Consider the following 20074-nt stretch of genomic DNA (forward strand, 5'->3'; position numbering starts at 1 on the left):
GTGCTATACGTTTACGCAGCTAATAGACAAATCTCCCTCTCGCAGAGATATGAATATTTTATCAAGCAGGTAAACGTTGTAGCCAACATACTAGTAGATTTGTTACACATTTTTTACCATGATTTTAAGTATCCCCTGGCCTGGCGTCACTGGTTGGTTGCCTAACAGGCACCAAATGCCAAATAGCCAATCAGAGCGGAGACGTGTCTCCGGTGGATGGGATGTAGATCGTACCCATGCGTATTGAGCTTGTTGTTGTTGGGTATGGTTGTTATGGCTGGACATGGACAAGGCCTCGGAGTCGGACTGAACTGACAAGAGGAGCTCCCTCCGCCTGGTGTCGTGGACCACGGGGACGGACACCGCCCGCCATGGAGGGCATGGACATGGACGTGGACGCGGAGCTCATGCAGAGGTTCAGCTGCATGGGCACCACGGACAAGGACGTCCTCATCTCGGAGTTCCAGAGGCTGCTGGGCTTCCAGCTCAACCCGGCGGGCTGCGCCTTCTTCCTGGACATGACCAACTGGTGAGTGCGGGGATGTGACGCGGGGCCTGCTAGCCAGCAACATTACGCTAACCCCCCCCCTTCCCCCCAGACATCTCATCTATAATCTGTCCCGTGGCCAACAACACAGACTTGTCAGACTAGAACTAAAGATAAAGTAGATCTAGTGTCGGGTCATTGTTGATTGATGCACGTCGACGCAGGCTTTACGGCGTGTTGTTTTATGCATGGGAATCACGGTTAAGGTAAATCTGGCGTGGGGGCGAAAGTGAAACTGCAAAGTTTGTCCTCCTTTTGGATGTGAGCTTGAAAATAATAATTGGCCTAATATATATATATTCTTTTAAATCAACCTCACTAACGCAGGAAAGCTAAATTAACCAGCTCGCTGGCGTAAACAGGAGCTACCAATGTAGATTATGTGCCATCTTGCACAATAGAATGCAAGCAAGAGTAATCCATTCATCTAAGCTGGTAAACTCTGGTGCTCCAAACACAACAGAAACAAGCCAGGGTGATGACATAATAGCCAGAGTCGTGATCTTTGGACAGCTCACACTCACAGAAAGAGGGGCTCCGTCGCGATATTGCGTGTAAATCAGTTATCATCAGAGGCTGAAACCAAACAGTGGTCACATGTGTCAAATGTCATAATAGCTCTCTCTCAGGCTGATCGGAGTACCCCTGCCCTGTACAGTGACTGGTTCTGTTCAGTGAGTGAAAAAAATGTATAGCCACACACTCATAGCTGCCAATGCATACGTTTTAATGAGACACCAACGTTTCGGACAGATAATGCTGCCTTCTTCAGGGTGAAGAAGTCACTCAGTATTAACTTTCCCGTTGGCTGGCACCTCCCAAGGACCGGTGTGCTGTGCATCCTTTTTGCCTATAGTGGTTCTGTTCAGTACCACACAACTCATCTGCCCTTTTCTTTTTGTATTGGAACAGGAACCTCCAAGCTGCTATCGGTGCATATTATGACTTTGAAAGTCCCAATGTAAATGCGCCATCGATGTCCTTCGTTGAGGATGTGACGATCGGGGAAGGGGAGTCTGTTCCCCCAGATACACACTTCACAAAGACCTGGAGAATACAAAACACAGGTGAGGTGCTTCATCTTTCTGCATCTTTTTTTACACGGCACTGGGTCTCAATGTGGGTTCCATAGACCCACCGTGGTCCGCTAGAGACTGTACGAGACTTTGCAGACTTAAATGAATACTCAGAATTTTCCCAGAGATTAAAAGATGGATCAAATGTGGGACCTTGATGTAATGTATATCATACTGAGGGTCCTTTAATTAAATAAATAAATAATTGAGAATCACTGTTTTATAGCAATAGCATTCTGAATAATAGTGATGTGTGCATGCTTGCAGGTACTGTTATGTGATTGATTGTTTTTGGCCTGTGTCTTAACTGCACTATATTGCAGGTGCTGAATCCTGGCCTCCCGGGGTTTGTCTTAAGTACATCGGAGGAGACCAGTTTGGCCATGTGAACATGGTCATGGTGAAGTCTCTCGACCCACAGGAGATCTTCGACGTGAGCGTGCAGATGCGTAGTCCCACAGCTCCGGGCATGTACCAGGGCCAGTGGAGGATGTGTACAGCCACCGGGTTATTTTACGGAGGTAGGACATCAGCAAGGAGTATGCTATTAATAAAGAATAGATTGGAAAAGTACAAATTAGCAAACTACAGTTTCTTTTTAGTGTTGAAATGATTATTCGTAGAGCTTTTCAACTGGTGGTCCCTGACCATGCATTTAGTAATGTAGGAAAGTGATTATTATTATTATTTTTTACTTGACGGTCGCGACCACTAGTTGAGAAACGGCACACTAAATGACCTGATGACGTGTCAGTGTTTAGTTACTCAGGTCAACAAATTTCTACAGAAAAAGGGATTTGGATAGAATCTCAAGAAGGGAAGGTGTACCTGGTACTGATTTCCTGGTTGAGTCATCATTATTAGGAATGTGCCCATGTAATCAAATGCGTCTGTTCGCTTATACGAGTTTAATATAGAAGGTTAAGAGAACGGAATAAGGTTAAATGTTGGATAGGAATAGAAAACGCTTGATTTAATTTGTTCCGTGTAGAATCGTGCAACAAACTAGATCAAGCCCGTAACAGCCATTATTTAAAGTTTTTGACCCCATACCATGCCCATATCCAACACATAACCCACCAATAGAGGGTATGCACGTGACATCATCATCATACCTGGAAGTACAGTATGTCAGGCGATAAGCACGTAGCCCCCTTTAAAAATACTACCCAAATTATATTTTGTATAATCAGGTGGGCTATCCCATATTACCTGCGCAAGCAGAGCGCGCAAGTAATAATTTCGCCCGGTCTCTTCCGCCGTGACAGCTGTCCCGCCATTCGATGTTTATGCAGAAAAACATCAAATCTGTGCCTGTTTTGCTGGGACCAAACGACCACAAATGACCATATCTCTTACGTCATAATTTAGAGCTAGTCATACGTTTACTATATACATAATCAGTAAAAATACAATAGCAAATTGTGCCTGATCTGCTGGGAACAGAGTATGTGGTGTGTATATGTATGACTAGCTCTTAATGATGACGTAAGAAATATGGTCATTTGTGGTCGTTTGGTCCCAGCAAACCAGGCACAGATTTGCTGTTTTCTTGCATAAACATCAAATGGCGGGACAGCTGTCACGGTTTTTGGCGCAAAGTAACCACAGTATACCGCTAATCAACCTACAACTACACACTCTATATAGTATATGTATAGTATATAATATATGCCTATATACTATATATACACTATATATAGTATATGCCTATATAGTATATGCCTGTTTTGCTGGGACCAAACGACCACAAATGACCATATCTCTTACGTCATAATTTAGAGCTAGTCATACGTATACTATATACATAATCAGTAAAAATAAAATAGCAAATTGTGCCTGATCTGCTGGGACCAGAGTACGTGGTGTGTATATGTATGACTAGCTCTTAATGATGACGTAAGAAATATGGTAATTTGTGGTCGTTTGGTCCCAGCAAACCAGGCACAGATTTGCTGTTTTCTTGCATAAACATCAAATGGCGGGACAGCTGTCACGGTTTTTGGCGCAAAGTAACCACAGTATACCGCTAATCAACCTACAACTACACACTCTATATAGTATATATATAGTATATGCCTATATACACTATATATAGTATATGCCTATATAGTATATGCCTGTTTTGCTGGGACCAAACGACCACAAATGACCATATCTCTTACGTCATCATTTAGAGCTAGTCATACGTATACTATATACATAATCAGTAAAAATAAAATAGCAAATTGTGCCTGATCTGCTGGGACCAGAGTACGTGGTGTGTATATGTATGACTAGCTCTTAATGATGACGTAAGAAATATGGTCATTTGTGGTCGTTTGGTCCCAGCAAACCAGGCACAGATTTGCTGTTTTCTTGCATAAACATCAAATGGCGGGACAGCTGTCACGGTTTTTGGCGCAAAGTAACCACAGTATAGCGCTAATCAACTTACAACTACACACTCTATATAGTATATGTATACGTATGTCTTACGTCATCATTGAGAGCTAGTCATACATATACACAACACGTACTCTGGTCCCAGCAGATCAGGCACAATTTGCTATTTTATGTTATACTGACTTGAACCATACTTCATAATTCTAGGTGTTTACATGCATAAAGTAGATGGGTAGCAAATAGTTACACCTAATAATTAGACATTTCAAACGTTCCTTCACAGAGATATTGAGATTCCACCGTTTACAGAATAATTATACTGTATAACATATTTTAATTCAATTTATATACCTTTTGTTTTCATCACATATCAATGATTTATTTTTCTTTAAAAAACTAAAAAGGGATCCAGAATATATCTACATCGATAAAACTGTATTTCTTATATAGATAGAAACTTGAACCATACTTAATAATACTAGGTGTTTATATGCATAAAGTAGGTAGGTAACAAATAGTTACACCTACAGCGGCCGAAAGTACTTGCGCGCTCTGCTTGCGCACTAGTTGGCCATTTATGGCCTACTAGTGTGCAACGAGCAAGTATGCACTCGACAGAGTGCAGTTCTAGTTTATTTTAATTTTGGCTGGTTGTGGTTTTTATTTTAACCGTGTACTTGTTCTAAATTAATTTGCCAATATATCAAATCAATGCTTTTTTGGGTGAGCTTACTTATCTCTGCAAAAGCCAGCACTCTTTTTGGTAAATGTAGTAAGTTGTGTCTTGAGAGCCAATCCTGCCTCACCCGAAAATGGATACTTCACAGTACACTTAACACTTTTGACAAGAACAATTCACACAACACCCCCCCCAAAGGAAAATAAATAAATAAAAAATACACAAGGTAACTGACAAACAAAAACCTGCTTTAAAATGTATATTATTTATTATATAAATGCATACATTATCAATGGCATCTTCATTGTTGGAGGAAGTAAAAGTGAAAAGTCATTTAATTGTTTAGTTGTTCTTGTGAAGCACTTTTGTTCTTGAAGGTGAAGCATTTATAGAGAGTACGTCCATTTAGCCCAAGGGGACAACTACCTGCTGAACGAGTATCAGAATATTTTGGGACCAGCCCTAGTAATCTGAGATCAGATGTATTTACCATCTTCTATAACTGTATTCTTTTCCATTTATTACACTATTGCAATTTTACCAATTATTTCCAATTCATCCTTTATCCAAATCCAACAGCATCTGTGGCTAATAAACTATGCCTAGTTCATCTTGTATTATTATTATTATTTTTAACTATTTGCAATTGGAGATGGCCATGGCAAACACTGGTTACATGCAAGTGTCAGTACTGATCCAGAAGAACAACTAATGGTCTGGATTAGGTGTCACATCATGCTCCAATAGTCTTTCTCTTTAGTTCATGCATTTTACATTACATTATATATAAACTTCTATTTTAGAGCTTAATAAGATTTTCACCCAGACTTATCTGCATATGACACCTGCATTGCATTTTAAGGTGTTTGACGGGGCATCATGTAATATGCAAATCAACATAAACAACATAAATCAGTTTAGGAACAATTTGCATACATCATCTGGTACACTGGGGCACAGATTCAGCCTGGGCACACCTGAACTTCCATGCGCGGCCAAAATAAGCTGTCTGCCCTGTTTTTAGACAGCTGGTGGATGGAAATAAAGCTCCACCCACGCAGCAGAATGCCGCTGGGGCAAGCTTTTTTTCTCAGGGTGGGTTCACGGGTTCACGCTGCCTTTTCGTGCATTCTGTTTGCACTGGCCGTAGATTGCAGCCTATGGTAACGGGAGGGAATGTGTTAATATACTGTAGTTGGCTCATATGGTCCCTCTGCATTTCCCCGACAGATGTAATCTGGGTGATTCTGAGCGTGGAGGTAGGAGGTCTCCTTGGCGTGACCCAGCAGCTGTCCTCCTTTGAGACGGAGTTCAACACGCAGCCCCACCGCAACGTGCAGGGAGACTTCAACCCATTCGCCTCGCCGCAGAAGAACAAGCATGATGCCACAGACAGCGGCTTGAAAGATCCCGGAGGAGCCTGGGAAGGAACGCCAGAGCCAATCCAACAAGATCAAAACGGACTGACACACAGTGCTGTAAATAGGGCATCAAATGGCCTCCAAACCAATCTGTCAGTAGTCACCTACAGTCAGGTATGTATGCATGCTTTCACAAATTGCTGACTTAAAACTAAAAGTTAAATATATCAATTATTTATTGGCTGCTCATTGCTTCACTTTAGGTAAAAAAGTTTTGTGGTGAGAGAAAGGGCTGTTATCAAAAGGTCACAGGTTAGATCCCTCCAAAAGCCAGCACTGGTGATCAAATTGCTTCTGTGAGAGAAATCCAGCACCTTAAACTTTTTCTACACTCAAATGATGCATTATACATGGGGAGACGGGAACCCAACCCTATTTGTGTGCCTTAAAAATAATAATAATAATAATAATTAATAAAATAAAAGTTAAATAATGAAAGACACATGGGTCGATTCAATGACATTGACCATGGCAGTCTAGGTACAAATGTTGAGAAACTTAAAAAAAACTGGACAAATTCATTCAAGTGCTTGAGCCATCATAGGTAGACTGGGGTTCAGGGTTGCTGGTTGTGATTAGGCTTGATGGCTGCTGTAGTTGAAATACTAAACAATAGATACATCTGTCCTAGGAAAATTCTACTGTGATCATCATTATGTATCGAAAGCCAATTGTGGACACCGTTTGGGAGTTTCAATGGGACTTTCGGCTGAAATACGTTAGTGGCAAGTCCAGATAGTTCTCTGGCAAGGCTTTTGTTGCAGTCAACTATGAGGGACATTGTTGCAATTAAATTACCCGGGAAACACCTTTTTCTAGCATGATCAAAGGTCCTTTAACCCATCTAGTTCAAAGGTTAGTCTGCTGTTAGTTTCCGCCCACTAGAACGGTTCACATTATACATACAGTAGTCATTTTGAAACTAGAATATCCGTCCTTCTTGACATTTTAGAAATGGCTTTCAAAATGAAAATGTACAAGAGAAGAGACTGTTCCAGACAGTCATTCATGGCAGTGAATGTTGACACACAATATTCTCAACAAAGTTTGGGACATGATCCTATAATGAGTTTTGTTTTGTGATGTATTATGCAGGAATGTGACTATTTATGTTGACTCAACTACAGAGTTCTGTCCAATTAACCCCAAAAGTAGAAATGAAAACAATTTAGCTATATATTTAAAACTTTTTAATTGCCCATACAATATAGTTGTAAAAACTTTTACTGTTTTCCAAAATAGCAATTCAAGTCAACAGTTTCATTTTCTCAAGTTGTGTGCTGTCAACTTCACATAGGTCGGGTCGTGTGGGACGATTTTGACAAACTAGCTGGAATAAGAAAATAACTCCAGGTAATGATAGTGCCCAGTCAGTGCCACTGCTCCATGGAAAGCACAAGTGCAAATGTTCAGTGACAAAAAACATACCCCAACAAATTGGGGACTAAATTCATATATACATCCCCATCATTCCTATCATAGTTTAGGCTTTGTTCATCATTTGTGTAAGGGTTATTTTCCTGTCACTTCTGCCTGACTTGTTATACTGGTTAGTTCACCAAAAAGGTTTAGGGTGCTCTTTACAGGTGCTGGTTAAAGCAACATAATACATTCAAGAAGAAACCATTCAACTGAAAGGCTTGAGACATGTTGAAAGGCATTCCATGGCTTTAATTTACTTTTGAGTTCCTTACGTTGGCGAGTGCTTTTGTTATGGCATACTTCTACCCACAAAGGTGTACCTGCATCCTTAACCGTTTTAAATAGCGAGTTTTCTTTAACCTGAAGGTTATCATTCTATTGTGAGGAAAACATCCCAATGCATTCTGTAGTCTTGAGTGCTTCTTCTCAAATGCATTTGAGAAAATCACACCTGTGTGACTTGAGTGGTGCAACTCCGTGTGGGGGTCCCCGGGGGGTCCACGGAAGTTCCAGACCCACAGGACCACGGCCAGGGTGCCGGCCCGATTACAGCAAGCCGCCCCACGTCGGAAACGGTGGAGAAATGAGAGAGTTACCGTGTGGGGGTCCCTCTACTGTACCCTCTACTGTACTGTACTGTCACTGTACTGTACTGGCACACCCAAAATCATTATATACAGTTAATGTGCGTGTGTGTGTGTGGGTGTTAGGTTGCACACAGGTGGTGAAAAACAGCCATGCTGTTTTCATGCTCATACCCACCCACCCAGCAACACACATATCTCCGTAAGGGAGTAAAAAAAAACTCTGCCAGCCATTGTTGAGTTAGATATTGTCCCCTCCAGTCGAATTTATTGTTATAATTAAAACAGCTACACCTTTGTGGACCTCCATTCGTAAAACACCAGCAATGGTTTATTTTGGCAATATCAGTGGAGCTATAGGCCATTTTCAATTTATCTTTAACCTCAATTGTTTTCAGTTCAGTGTACTGTGGCATAACTGTCCTCCTCTTTACATAACTGCAAGACCTGAATGAATTAAATTAACTGTCTAATTAGACGGTAACAAACACTTATTACTCTCAAGTGAGAGCAGAAATTGGTGTGAGACAATTTATGCAAAAATGTATACTCGGACAGTATACATGGACGTACAGGTCTCATAGAGTGTAACCTAACATTGCATGTCATGCATTGAGTGGAAATCCATAAGCTTTATGTCTGTTTTGCTCTAAAGATGGCAGCCCATCCAAGTATCTAATCTGGTGCGCCGCCGCCTTCTTCAAATAACTATATTGACATTGTCAGCCAGTCAATTACTTAAATGATACCACGGTTGAAATGCAACCTCCAACCACTTTACTTCAGACCATCTTAAATTTTATTGACGTTCAATTTTCTTGAGGTGTAGAAGAGATCAATAATATAGGCTTGTACTATACAATAAAGATGAGGCAGATTACCTGTCTTATTATGCAAGTAAGAGACATCTTGGTCGTATATTCAAAGTCATGTCACAGTCATATTAAAATGTATGTATATTATACATGAATTGATATAATGGCAGACATTGTAACAGCCTGTGTTGCCAAGACTGACGTCTGGGCACCTAGGCTGCTAATCCAGCCTGAGGGTGTGTGTCGTGGGTTTGAGAACCAATCCTGGCGACCTTTGCTGCGTGTCTCTTCCCATTTCCTGTCAGTCTACTGTACACTATCAAATAAAGGCAGAAAAAGCCCCAAAATATCGTCCAAAAAAAAGGACTGACATGGCGAGAGGCCTCAGCACTTGTTCAGCAGCCTGGCTATAGAAACTATCCCTTGATCTTTTTATAGATCAAGAAGCAATATATTTTTTTATAGTTGCTTCTTTTTAATATTACAACGAATCCCTACTTTATACTTCGTTGTACAACTCACCTCGGATGTGTTCAGCTATCCACACACCACCCACTGTAGCACACACACTAGTAGAGGGCAGTGCAGTTACCATTCCAGGTGAAGATGTAACTTATCAGGATGCTCTCTGTGGTGCATAAATATGTACTTGGGGCTCATGCTAAAATAATTACTGCCATCTGAGGCAGTACAGACGGCATTGAGGCTTTTTCACCATGTGCGTGTGTGACACTGACACCGGTGAGCACCTGATCATTTTTGGGGCCTCCTGGAGTCAACCATCAGCTCCTTGGCCTTGTTGACATTAGTGCGAGGATGTTCTCATGCTATGCTAGTAACCTACTCGATACTCGAACTTAGATTTAGAAGATAGAACAAAGTTGAATTAATTGAAATAAGTCCCAGATTGTAACTTTAAACCAGAGAGCTTGTAGTGAATGTGTATTTAGCACAGTACTTTATTATTATGAGAAGAGTAAAACGACTGTATGCAGAGGAAGGAAACACCCCTTTAATCTGTCTTTTATACCAAATACATTCCCTCTTTTTGTTTCCAGGGTATTCATGGACCCTATCCGTTTGGACAGAGCTAGAACGACAAAGACTCCCAATGCCCTCCCCTGCCACTCAGTCCGGGAGTCTGTGAAATGCAGGGGAGTCTGAAATGGGGGGGTGCATGGGGGTGGGGTGTGAGGGGCTGTTGTTTTATATTGACTTTCGACAACCCTCTCTCGCTCTGTCTTTCCTTTGTGACCCTCAAATCCCCCTCTCCCACCCCTCCACACACAGACACACAAACTATGACAAGGACACAGAACGGACTACATTCGCTCCCACGAAACGTCCTCTGCCCGGCACCGTACACTCGGATTCGCATGTGTGAATGCTTCATTTTAAAGAGTGCTATACATCCTTACAAAAAAAGAAAATAAATGTTAGATGGCAATTTTTTTATTTCCACTGTCAAACACACCTAACTGAATGCAGATATCCACACTAGAAAAAACAACGTGCATACGCAACTCTTATTTCCACGATCTCGGACAGCTGAATACTCGTGGCATGAGCAACACTCACTCCAGATTTCCTGCAAAGGTTTGGAAATTATGGCTAAAATGTTGCAAATGAAGTGGATAATTCCAAGCTCTGGAGAAGTATTAGACATTATGTAAAAGTTTGGTCATGATGGCTGCACATACAGATTTTTTGTTTTATCATGACAGCATACTGCGATGTTGTCCTAACAAAGACACAGTGATTTGACTTACTTGACCCACCCTATAGTCCAGCTACTATCAACAACATATCAAATCAGTCACCAGCCACTGCTATCCACTAGTCAAGACGTGATCTAGAAACCCATGTCTAGGAATCAGTGACTTTCCCCAAAGATCAAACAGCCCATGTTGTCAAGTAACCGCATCTGGAGGTACTCTTCTGTCCCTGTGTGAGGTTTTTACTTTTGGGTGGATTTTCCACTTACCACTTATTCAGTAATCTATTCAGTAATAGCCGATCTGCAAGCTCACAATGCACATTGTGAGCTTGCAGATGTGCTGTCTTTGAGAACTTTTTAAAATATATATTTTTAAAAGGTTTGAGCATTTTTGCCCTTAATGACATGCCCAAAATAGGGATGCCAGATTGTAAGTGGTTAAATAGGTGGGCTGATGAGTTTCGCAAAAGGAATGTGTGAGTGTGAGCAAGAGAGGTGTGAGGGAGTTGTGAGTGTGAGCAAGAGAGCTGTGAGGGAGTTGAACAAGCTATCTTCTTCTGCCTGGTGTATGATCATTTTAGTTTATGAATGACTGTCTAGATGTAACTCAAACGTGCGTGTGCAATGCATGTGTGGTCTGGTTTCCTGTCGATTTAAATTGACATGTTGTATGTATACTGCTTGGGTAAGGGTGTCTCCACAAACATGAACTAAGGGAGAGCAGTATTTTCATTTTCATAATATGTAATCATCTGATTCAACAAAAACAAATACCGGTAAGTAAATAAAAATCTCCCAATACAGCCAGCAGATGGTGCTAATAATCAAATTACCAAATCGGTCACATTTCCACCCTCCCCGTGTCAGTACTATCCTCAATACTATATAATGTGGTGTGTTTGTGTTCTGTTCTTGGAAACGCTGCCTGAATGTTAGGCTTGATGGGTTTTGTGTCGGTATTACCAATACAGAAATTGCAGATGTTTCGCTACTGTTATTTGCACAATGCTGTATGCCACTTATGATGTTTAGAAGTGGTAACCTAAAAAAAAAAAAAGAATGATGCCAGCATTTTCCAATGAGTTTGAGCGCATCATTTGTTTGTGTGTCTCTTATTTTCTGCACCAGAGTACCAAAGTTCTTTGAAAACCATTTGGGGATGTTTGATTTTTCACAAATTGACAAATTTCTACAGAAGAACACACATTGTCACGAGTCACATTGTGAAATGAATTATGAATGGAAATCGGTCATGTTCTTGTTTACACATTTGGGATGCATGTGTTTGAGGATGAACTAACTAATTACTGTCATTGGAATCAATGTATTTTCGGCATCGATGTACAATAGAAATGTGTGTTGATTGGCCTCAATAGGGTTGTGGAATCTTTTTTTATTCATTATTTTTTAAATCCGGTAATTAATTTGCCAGATCAATATGAAAGGGAATTGTGTTTATGTCATGTTCGGCATTGAATTCTCCTGATGTCTCATTGGGATCACCACCAGAACAGTAAATTAGTTATGCTCAAGTTATCTGGCTCCCCAACCAACACACCCCTATGTTAAACCACTGAACCCCTATACTTTGTTCCCAAGGACTCTATACTAGGCCCGCTCCTAGACGAAAATAGACCATTACAAGTAGCGCTGCGATGAGTTGCAAACTTGTATATTGACTTATTTTCTGAAAATGTTGCCCCCCAGATTAGTGATGCTAGGGTTTAAGTGGTTTGGAAGTTTCACCAGCATCCTGTGCTTCACAACTGCTGTATTGTTACCTGACAGCCCTCTTCTTCCTCCCAAACAGTACACTGTTCTGCCTTGCTTTTTTTCTTTTAAAAATGAAGAGTTACTGTCTTCTTTTGTCTGTGTGCATACGTGCAGTAGTGTGTGTATGCCGGGTGTCTGTCCGTATGTATGTGTGTGTGTACACAGGCCTGTGTGTGTGTGTGTGTGTGATGGAGAGGGAGTCCTTTGAATTTTGTCTTATTTTTATTTTGCTGGAATTCATTGATTAGTTTGTGACTATGTTCCGGTTTGAGATGGGTGGCATGACGAGAATATGAGCTGAGAGTTTACATAGAGTCCGAAGATAGCACATTTATCTGAAGAGGAAATGTCCATTGAAAAAGCCTTTTTTTCCCTGTATGTATAAATAAAACATTTGTATGATTAAATTAACACTGAAACAATTTGTATGTGTGTAATATGGTCAGACTTGAACAAAGACTAATAGGAAAGATGGAAAGAATGTGATTTGGTTATTAGTGAAGAGCAGGTTGAAATGTTCTCCTTTCGTTAACTTATGAGATATTTGTGGGACCTTTCAACAAGGCCCACACTGTAGGTTACACTTCACACAATTTATTGTCTTGTTAAGCACATAACATAGTTGACCGAAAACACACAATCTACAAGCTCACAACATGACGTCGGTGCTATTGTGGATCTACTGTTTTTGCAGAGCTTGCAGATCTGTTTTTGCAGAATGTTCGCCCCAGATAGGGTTTATGAGGTTAATATTGAACTGACCGAAATATAACACTGATACATAGAACATTAGGCAATGCCATGAAACCATTATGGAAAAATAGAATGACCTTGACGTGTCTTACAGGGAAACATTTCTTCAATATATCAGAATTCAGAAAATATATCACCATTGGCTCGTTATGTTTATGGGATGTTATCATGTTAGGATTATCTGGAAAACTTGAAGATACTATAACCACAGGTTCTGACGTGTTCATATTTGCAAGTTCTTTTTGTTTCTTTTGAGTGGTGCAACCACTCCAAGGAACAGCTTTGTCCGTGTTCACCTATGTGACTATGAGCATCATATAATGAGTACCAGTAGGGGCGCTGTTTGCCAGAAACTGCACTGTTGCCTGCTACGGGTGTGATTTTTTTTAAAGGATGGGACATTCAGGTTGACTGACTCATTCAAATTGGTTTAACTCATTCAGTGCCACCTGGTGGACACAAGTTTTGGCCCGCGTTGCCACCGAAGCCCATTATAACTAAAAGAAAGAAAATGTAATTATATTGTGCATGTAATGTGCATGTCATCACCTGCACACCAGATTAGAGGAATTTTCTAAATATGGATTAATAATAAAAAATAAATCAGAGAGAAGGGCTGTGGAGAGAGGAGGTAGTTCGGTGGTCACCTCACCACCGAAAATATTAGACTGAATAACGCTAAAAGCCCAACACACAACGCCTGCGAACGCCGTGCGTCAAAACAGCCGCCTCTGTTATTTTCAATGAACCTATCCCACACCGGCGACGTCCGACACGCGCTGGCACGCGTTCACGCCTCGCCTGACGCTCCGATACGCCACTGTTCTATTTTCCAGGCGTTGCGGCAACGCCTGTGCCGCGTCGCTGCGCACCCGCTAAGCTGACGGTGTGTGTTGGGCTTAAGACAGCCCTCCCTCTATCGACAAGGAGGAGCAGTGCACCAAAGCAATATGTGAATTGTAGTCCAGGAAGGAACTAAGCCCAGTGTACTACTAAAATCTAAAATATCTAAAACCACATATTACACACATAAAGACCCCAGGAAAGTGTTCCAAATCTTCTAAATGACCCTTTAAGCGATAAGGATTGTGTTCCAATCTGTAAGCAAGCAGGTAATGCATCGTTGTTTTCATGGAAAGCATGTGATTGTCCGTTATCTATTTGGTACAGTAGCTTATGGAAAGGATTGTGAATGTGTACATAGTGCCTTTACAACTGTAAGTCCCAAGTAGCCAATGAGAATACAGTACATCCTTCGTAACAATGTGTTCTTGCTTGTGCAATGTGCATTCATTGGCACATGTACTGTAAATGATAAGTAAACAGCCACATTGAACATTTTGTCATGGGAAATTAAATACATTTCATACAGCTAGTTTTTATTTTTTCCTTTTTATCCAGTACAAGCATTTATGTTAATTGTGTAATGTCAGTGTATTGTTTATCAAGAGCCGATGCCACTTTCTCACAAATGCTGGATGGATATACAGTATATCTCTTCTTGGAATTCATTTCTTCATTTATTACTAAACAATACACATACCGGTAAATATAAATGTAAATTTAAACTTTGCCTGTAGGGATAAATGACGTTGATGTTTTAATTGAAATAAACTAGATTGATGCTTGGCTTATTCTCAGATATCAAAGGCCTCAAGAGAGAGAGTACAGTGGCACAGGTGTATGTGTGTTTATGCGGTGCGATGCGATGTAGGAGGTGATAATTGAGCTGGGTATTGGTATAAGTTTGCACAGACATTGTGTGACATGGTAACTGGGGACAAATATTGACTTTAGCTCACAACCATAGATTGTGCAAACTCCTATCATACCTCAGATCTGCCCATAGCACTTGAGTCAATAGGGATTGTTTTCTTTGATAACTGCCCATCATTTTTGTCACTTCAAACATTAGACCTTGTTTGATAGTTGAAAGAGTGAAGGAATGGAGCAGGTGCCGGGATGGGCAGTGTCTTCTGCTGAGAATATGTATTTATGTATAAAAGAGTATTTTTTGGTTGTTGCAATTTAACCACCTTAACTAGTCTAAATACTTGACCAAGGTTCTATAGTTGGTCTTCTTTTCCCCCCTGAACATTGATATCTTTGTTTAAGATAGTCAATCTACAAGCTCACAACATGTGCCTAATGTTTGCCCCAGAATGTCGTTACACATACACATCCTTTTTTATTATTATTATTTATTTATTTTTGTTGTTATTATTATTGTTACTTTTCAACAATTTAGGCATACAGTATATGGATATCCATTTCCGCTAAAATAATGAGTTAATGAAACTGTCATTTCGACAAGCCATCAAGGTTGTTAAAATCTTGTGTAGGCCTACAGGGACATAGGAGTTAAAGTTATATTTCATGAGAGCAAGAGATGCAAAGACAGTAGGCTAGTACTAATAAGATAATATAATAGCCCAACATATTGTCCAGTATAGACACCATCAGCATGACTTAAATAATTATTTTGCCCCCATCACACTGGCAGAAATGGGCCTCCATATTTAGTAGAAACACTTACAGAACAACCTAACAGTGCAAGATCAGGGAAATGACATGAAACATAGTTATCCAGGCAAGGCAAGTGATTGTAGCACTTGTTGTCACTAGAATAGCAGGTATAGACAAATCAAACGTACAGTAGCATCTGTCTTTTGGCAAGATTTGGTACATTTATTACACAGACTCTTATGTAATGTTAATGAGTGTTAATTGTACATATTAAACACATACAGTATAATGTAACTGATACAAAAGGGACCTCATTTTGGTCATGCTTGTGAGATGGATTGATGGCCAAGGTGGGTACTAGTACAACAATCAGACAATGTTTGAGACAGGAAGTTGTCTTGTGCTTCCATAAAGCATATGGTTGATAGGGTGCCTTCTGCCTAGTGGAAAGTATCAATGCGATTAGATTAGACATTTTTTATGTCTGGGTGGGACCCCTGCAGACATTGTAAACGTCAGGTGAAGTGAACCCAATGTATCGTAGAGGTATTTCCCTGAGCATCACAAAACTTTCAGAAGGGTTAGTACACATGCCTACGGATGCAGGAAAAGAAACACACAATTGTGGGCGAGGACACACACACACACACACACACTCACACAACTCAAAAATGAAAATCTTCTTGTGCACTCTTGCATGCATATACACACACACATTCAGATATGAATGCATTTCGTCGCTATGTCCCACTGCATTTCCCATGCCATCTCACGTCGTCCTGCTATAATTACATACAACACTAAATTAGTTCCTGTTGGTCTTGCATCACAGAGTAAACCCCAGGTTTCAAGGAATGGGCTTGTTAATTGATCTGTGCAACATTGTCCATTTCCAAAAATGACATAATGTCCTTGGTGGCACGTACTTCACAGCTGTTGGATCAGGAAATAAATCTTGTGCAAATATTGGAATGGCAGCAGTTGTCTGGAAGAATGTTGATGTCACAACAGTTCCTGAGAATGTTTTATGAATGACTGGGTTGTGATGTAACTACACAAGGGGTGCCACTTGGTTTGGGGCACTGTCACTGGGGTTTGAATGAGTTCAATCAAGTTGGACCTCTGTTCAGACAGATTAATCTATAGAATCCTTTTTTTCCCTGCTTACCCTGAAGAAAGCCTATGTTAGGCCTAAATATGTATGGCTTGATTAAAAACTTTTACTGACTTTTAGAGGTCCTTGACATAAGACATTTTGAGAACTGATCTAAATAACTATTATGTAATAATAATTACCAGTAGTAGGCGAGAAGCGACCTCACCCTACGCATCCACCTCATTGACGGCAGACTGCTGTTTTGGCATGGGGGGTCAGTTCAACATGGAATGAAGTCTGTACTGGCCATATAAGGAGCATGTCTTGATTGTACATGTCAAAACAGGTCAGCTCCCTATATGGAGATCTAAGGGCGGTAGCAGGATCATTCTCTTGAGTGTACAGGGTTTGATGAGGGCCGGGTAGGGCCGGGCCTAAATCTTCGGGCCTGTTCAGAACTCTAGTTTTCGCCGGCTGCTGGGCGGCTGCACTAATAACTTTGGGGCAGGCCACTAGGCCAGTCTAGAGTTTGAATGGACAGGTATCAGTCAATAGGGAGACATCGAAGAGGAAGGATGGATGGGGAAGGATCAACATTATGGAATGTCAGAACAGGTTCTGACATATATCCATATATGGAGATCTAAGGGTTTGATGTCATCAATATTGGCCAGCAGGTCGCATTTACTATGAAAACGTCCAACTCTACAGTTGGACGTTTTCATAGTAAATGCGACTTGCGGTCGCAATTATTATTATAATTTATATATGCTCAGGTTGTCGTAGGGAAAGGATGTACAATCTTGTTTTCAAATAGTAGCTATAATAATCATACTTAAGATAGATCAAAAATGTGGTTTACAAATGCTAAACCATCTGGCACAATATCAACTAGAAAAAGTGCCCTTCTGGGCACAGGTCTCCACCAGGATAGGAATGTAGGACATTGCAGCTTGCCTTCATCTGGTGGTTGGATAAAAGGGCAACATAAGTAAATTATCCACAGATCCGTGCAGTTAGAGGTAAAAACACTTTTCGGCCAGTTATAGCGCCACCTTGAGGCTGAGTTGAAATTGTTCATGTGGCATTTCGTCCTCGGCCTAGTGGGAATGTGCGTGCACAATATCACGGAAATCACGCGATGTGTTCATGATTTGCAGCATTTTGTTTGAAACTGAGCACTCCTGTGAACTTTGGAAGCCAATCTTAACCAATCAGGATGGAGTCTGAGAAATCTGAAAGACCGGTTTCGTTGAATGGCTCTAGAGAGACTGTGTACCAATTTGCGCGATGTTTGGACAAAATCTGTAGGTGTACTGTGCAAAAACTTGTTTTGCACAAAGCGGCCTCCTGGTGGCGCTATAACAGGCCGTTCTGGAAAGTTTGGGGCAGAGGTTCATCGTTGGCATCCAGGGAGTGTGTGTGCAAAATTTGGCATCGACCGGGTTAACGGTGGCCGAGATTAGCTGCTCACGGACACACGGACGGACACACGGACGGACACACGGACGGACGGACGGAGTGCAAAACATACTCTCCCCCCATGCCTTCGGCCTGGTGGAGACAATAAATAATGTTTTTCCCAGAGTATCCCTAACCACACCAAAGGGTCGCCATGCAACTCCTTGGGTCCAAACGGTTGCAAGGAGTTGCATGGTGACCCTCCATGCGTTGAATCACTTGGGACGATGTGCATCAACGTGCAACAGGACATCACACCGCTGGGACAACGATAAAACTGTCTCGACCCTTTGGTGTGGTTAGGGCTTAACAGCTACACTTTAAGCCTCAGTTAAATTTGATATAAAACATTACAGTGTATTTAATCTTCCCTCTTATTAAAAAAGTCCCCTTCCAATAATATCCTTTACAGTCGGCTCGGTTGTGGAAATTGTTCTAACCAAGATGAGTCACTAATATGTTATGCTATGCTATAATATAATATTGTAATGATTTGACATTGTGTCCATGTTTCAAGAAATGTGTCATATGTGTCATACGCATGTGTTATGAAAAATGCCTGCAGGCTTATATTCGTGAAGACTAAAATTATTCTGTCATTACCCATGTCAACATTAACAAAAAGTACATTCTCTAAAGATCTGAGACATGCAATTTCTGTTTTTTTGTATTTTTGTAACGGTGCTTGTTGTTAACATAAGTCATCCACTTTCTTTTAAAGCCCTCTGTCTCTCACAATGGAAACGTTATTCCAGAGTCAGGGCTGTGTATAGCTGGAGGAAACTGCCATGCAAATTTCTTAGACGAATGTGAAGTCACACTCAGTTTGATTTCTATAAATCTGTGCTTGGATATTTCAGTATGGTAAATGGGCCATCCAAAGTGTTTTACAGTGAGCGTTACACACCATACAAGGCACCCGCCACCCACCAACCTATTCATCTAGCACTTCAACACAAAGAACCAGGGTTCAAACCAGGTACCCCCTGGTTCTATGATGAGAGACCTCCTCTCTCTCTCTCTCTCTCTCTCTCTCTCTCTCTTCAAGCAGAAGAAAACACATGACAAAAATAAGAAAACAGACTAAACAAAATACAATAAGCAGTCAAAACTAAGCTAACAGGACAACACCCCCCTCCTATGAATATATGTCAAAGAAATAGTCCCATAAAGAAATATTTAATTGTTAACTGTATAATATTTATAATTGCATTTCTAAGAGTCATCATTTCATATAGTGACAAACAATATGTGTGCACACATTATCCAATGTATACTCCAGCACAGCTGAGCACACACATTCCTATCAAATTTCATATAAAATTGGCCAATGAGAGGAAGTTGGTTGGTTGGTTTGTTGGTTTGATTTGGTGTGTCCACAATACAAACACTCCGCCACTAAAAGTCTTGACGCAAATTGGGCACACCCTCTCGGTATCTCACAATTTATCCATTCAAACTGTGGCCAATGATATCAAACTCATAGCTCTTACCTTGAAAAACAAAACAATTAAATTCTTCCTGGAAATGAAAGAAACCATGCAATTTGTACAATAGTGTGCAATCCTCTGCTATCAAAAGATTGCCCCCTTTTAATGACTTACTGTGCAAACAAAAAGGCATGATTTGATGAAATGTATTCAAACTATTGTTTGCTTTTTTGAGAAGCATGTTTTGAACAATGGCACTCTGTTCTCTCTTCTGATGTGAAGAGAAAATCCCATGATCTCAATACATTCCTACAGTATAAGTATTATGCCATCCATGATGTGTAGAGAGGAAGCAGTAGATTTCAACAGGTCACTTTGGCTTCACAAATGAAAGTAAACAATACAAGCAATACATTGAGTCCTGTTGAAAATGCTCAGTTCATGTCCCC

At 40.7% G+C, this 20074-nt stretch overlaps 1 protein-coding gene across 1 annotated transcript; it reads left to right on the forward strand.

Moving 5' to 3' along the window:
* The first annotated feature begins 264 nt into the window (after positions 1-264).
* ilrun (inflammation and lipid regulator with UBA-like and NBR1-like domains) lies at positions 265-12841 on the forward strand. Its single transcript, XM_083770835.1, has 5 exons — positions 265-529; positions 1460-1614; positions 1947-2144; positions 5918-6222; positions 9988-12841. The coding sequence occupies exons 1-5, from the start codon at positions 372-374 to the stop codon at positions 10021-10023; spliced, it is 852 nt and encodes a 283-aa protein (XP_083626961.1). The 5' UTR covers positions 265-371; the 3' UTR covers positions 10024-12841.
* The last annotated feature ends 7233 nt before the right edge of the window (positions 12842-20074 follow it).

The sequence above is a fragment of the Protomyctophum parallelum genome (genome assembly GCF_964188405.1).
Source record: "Protomyctophum parallelum genome assembly, chromosome: 8".
In the NCBI taxonomy this organism is placed as follows: Eukaryota; Metazoa; Chordata; class Actinopteri; order Myctophiformes; family Myctophidae; genus Protomyctophum; species Protomyctophum parallelum.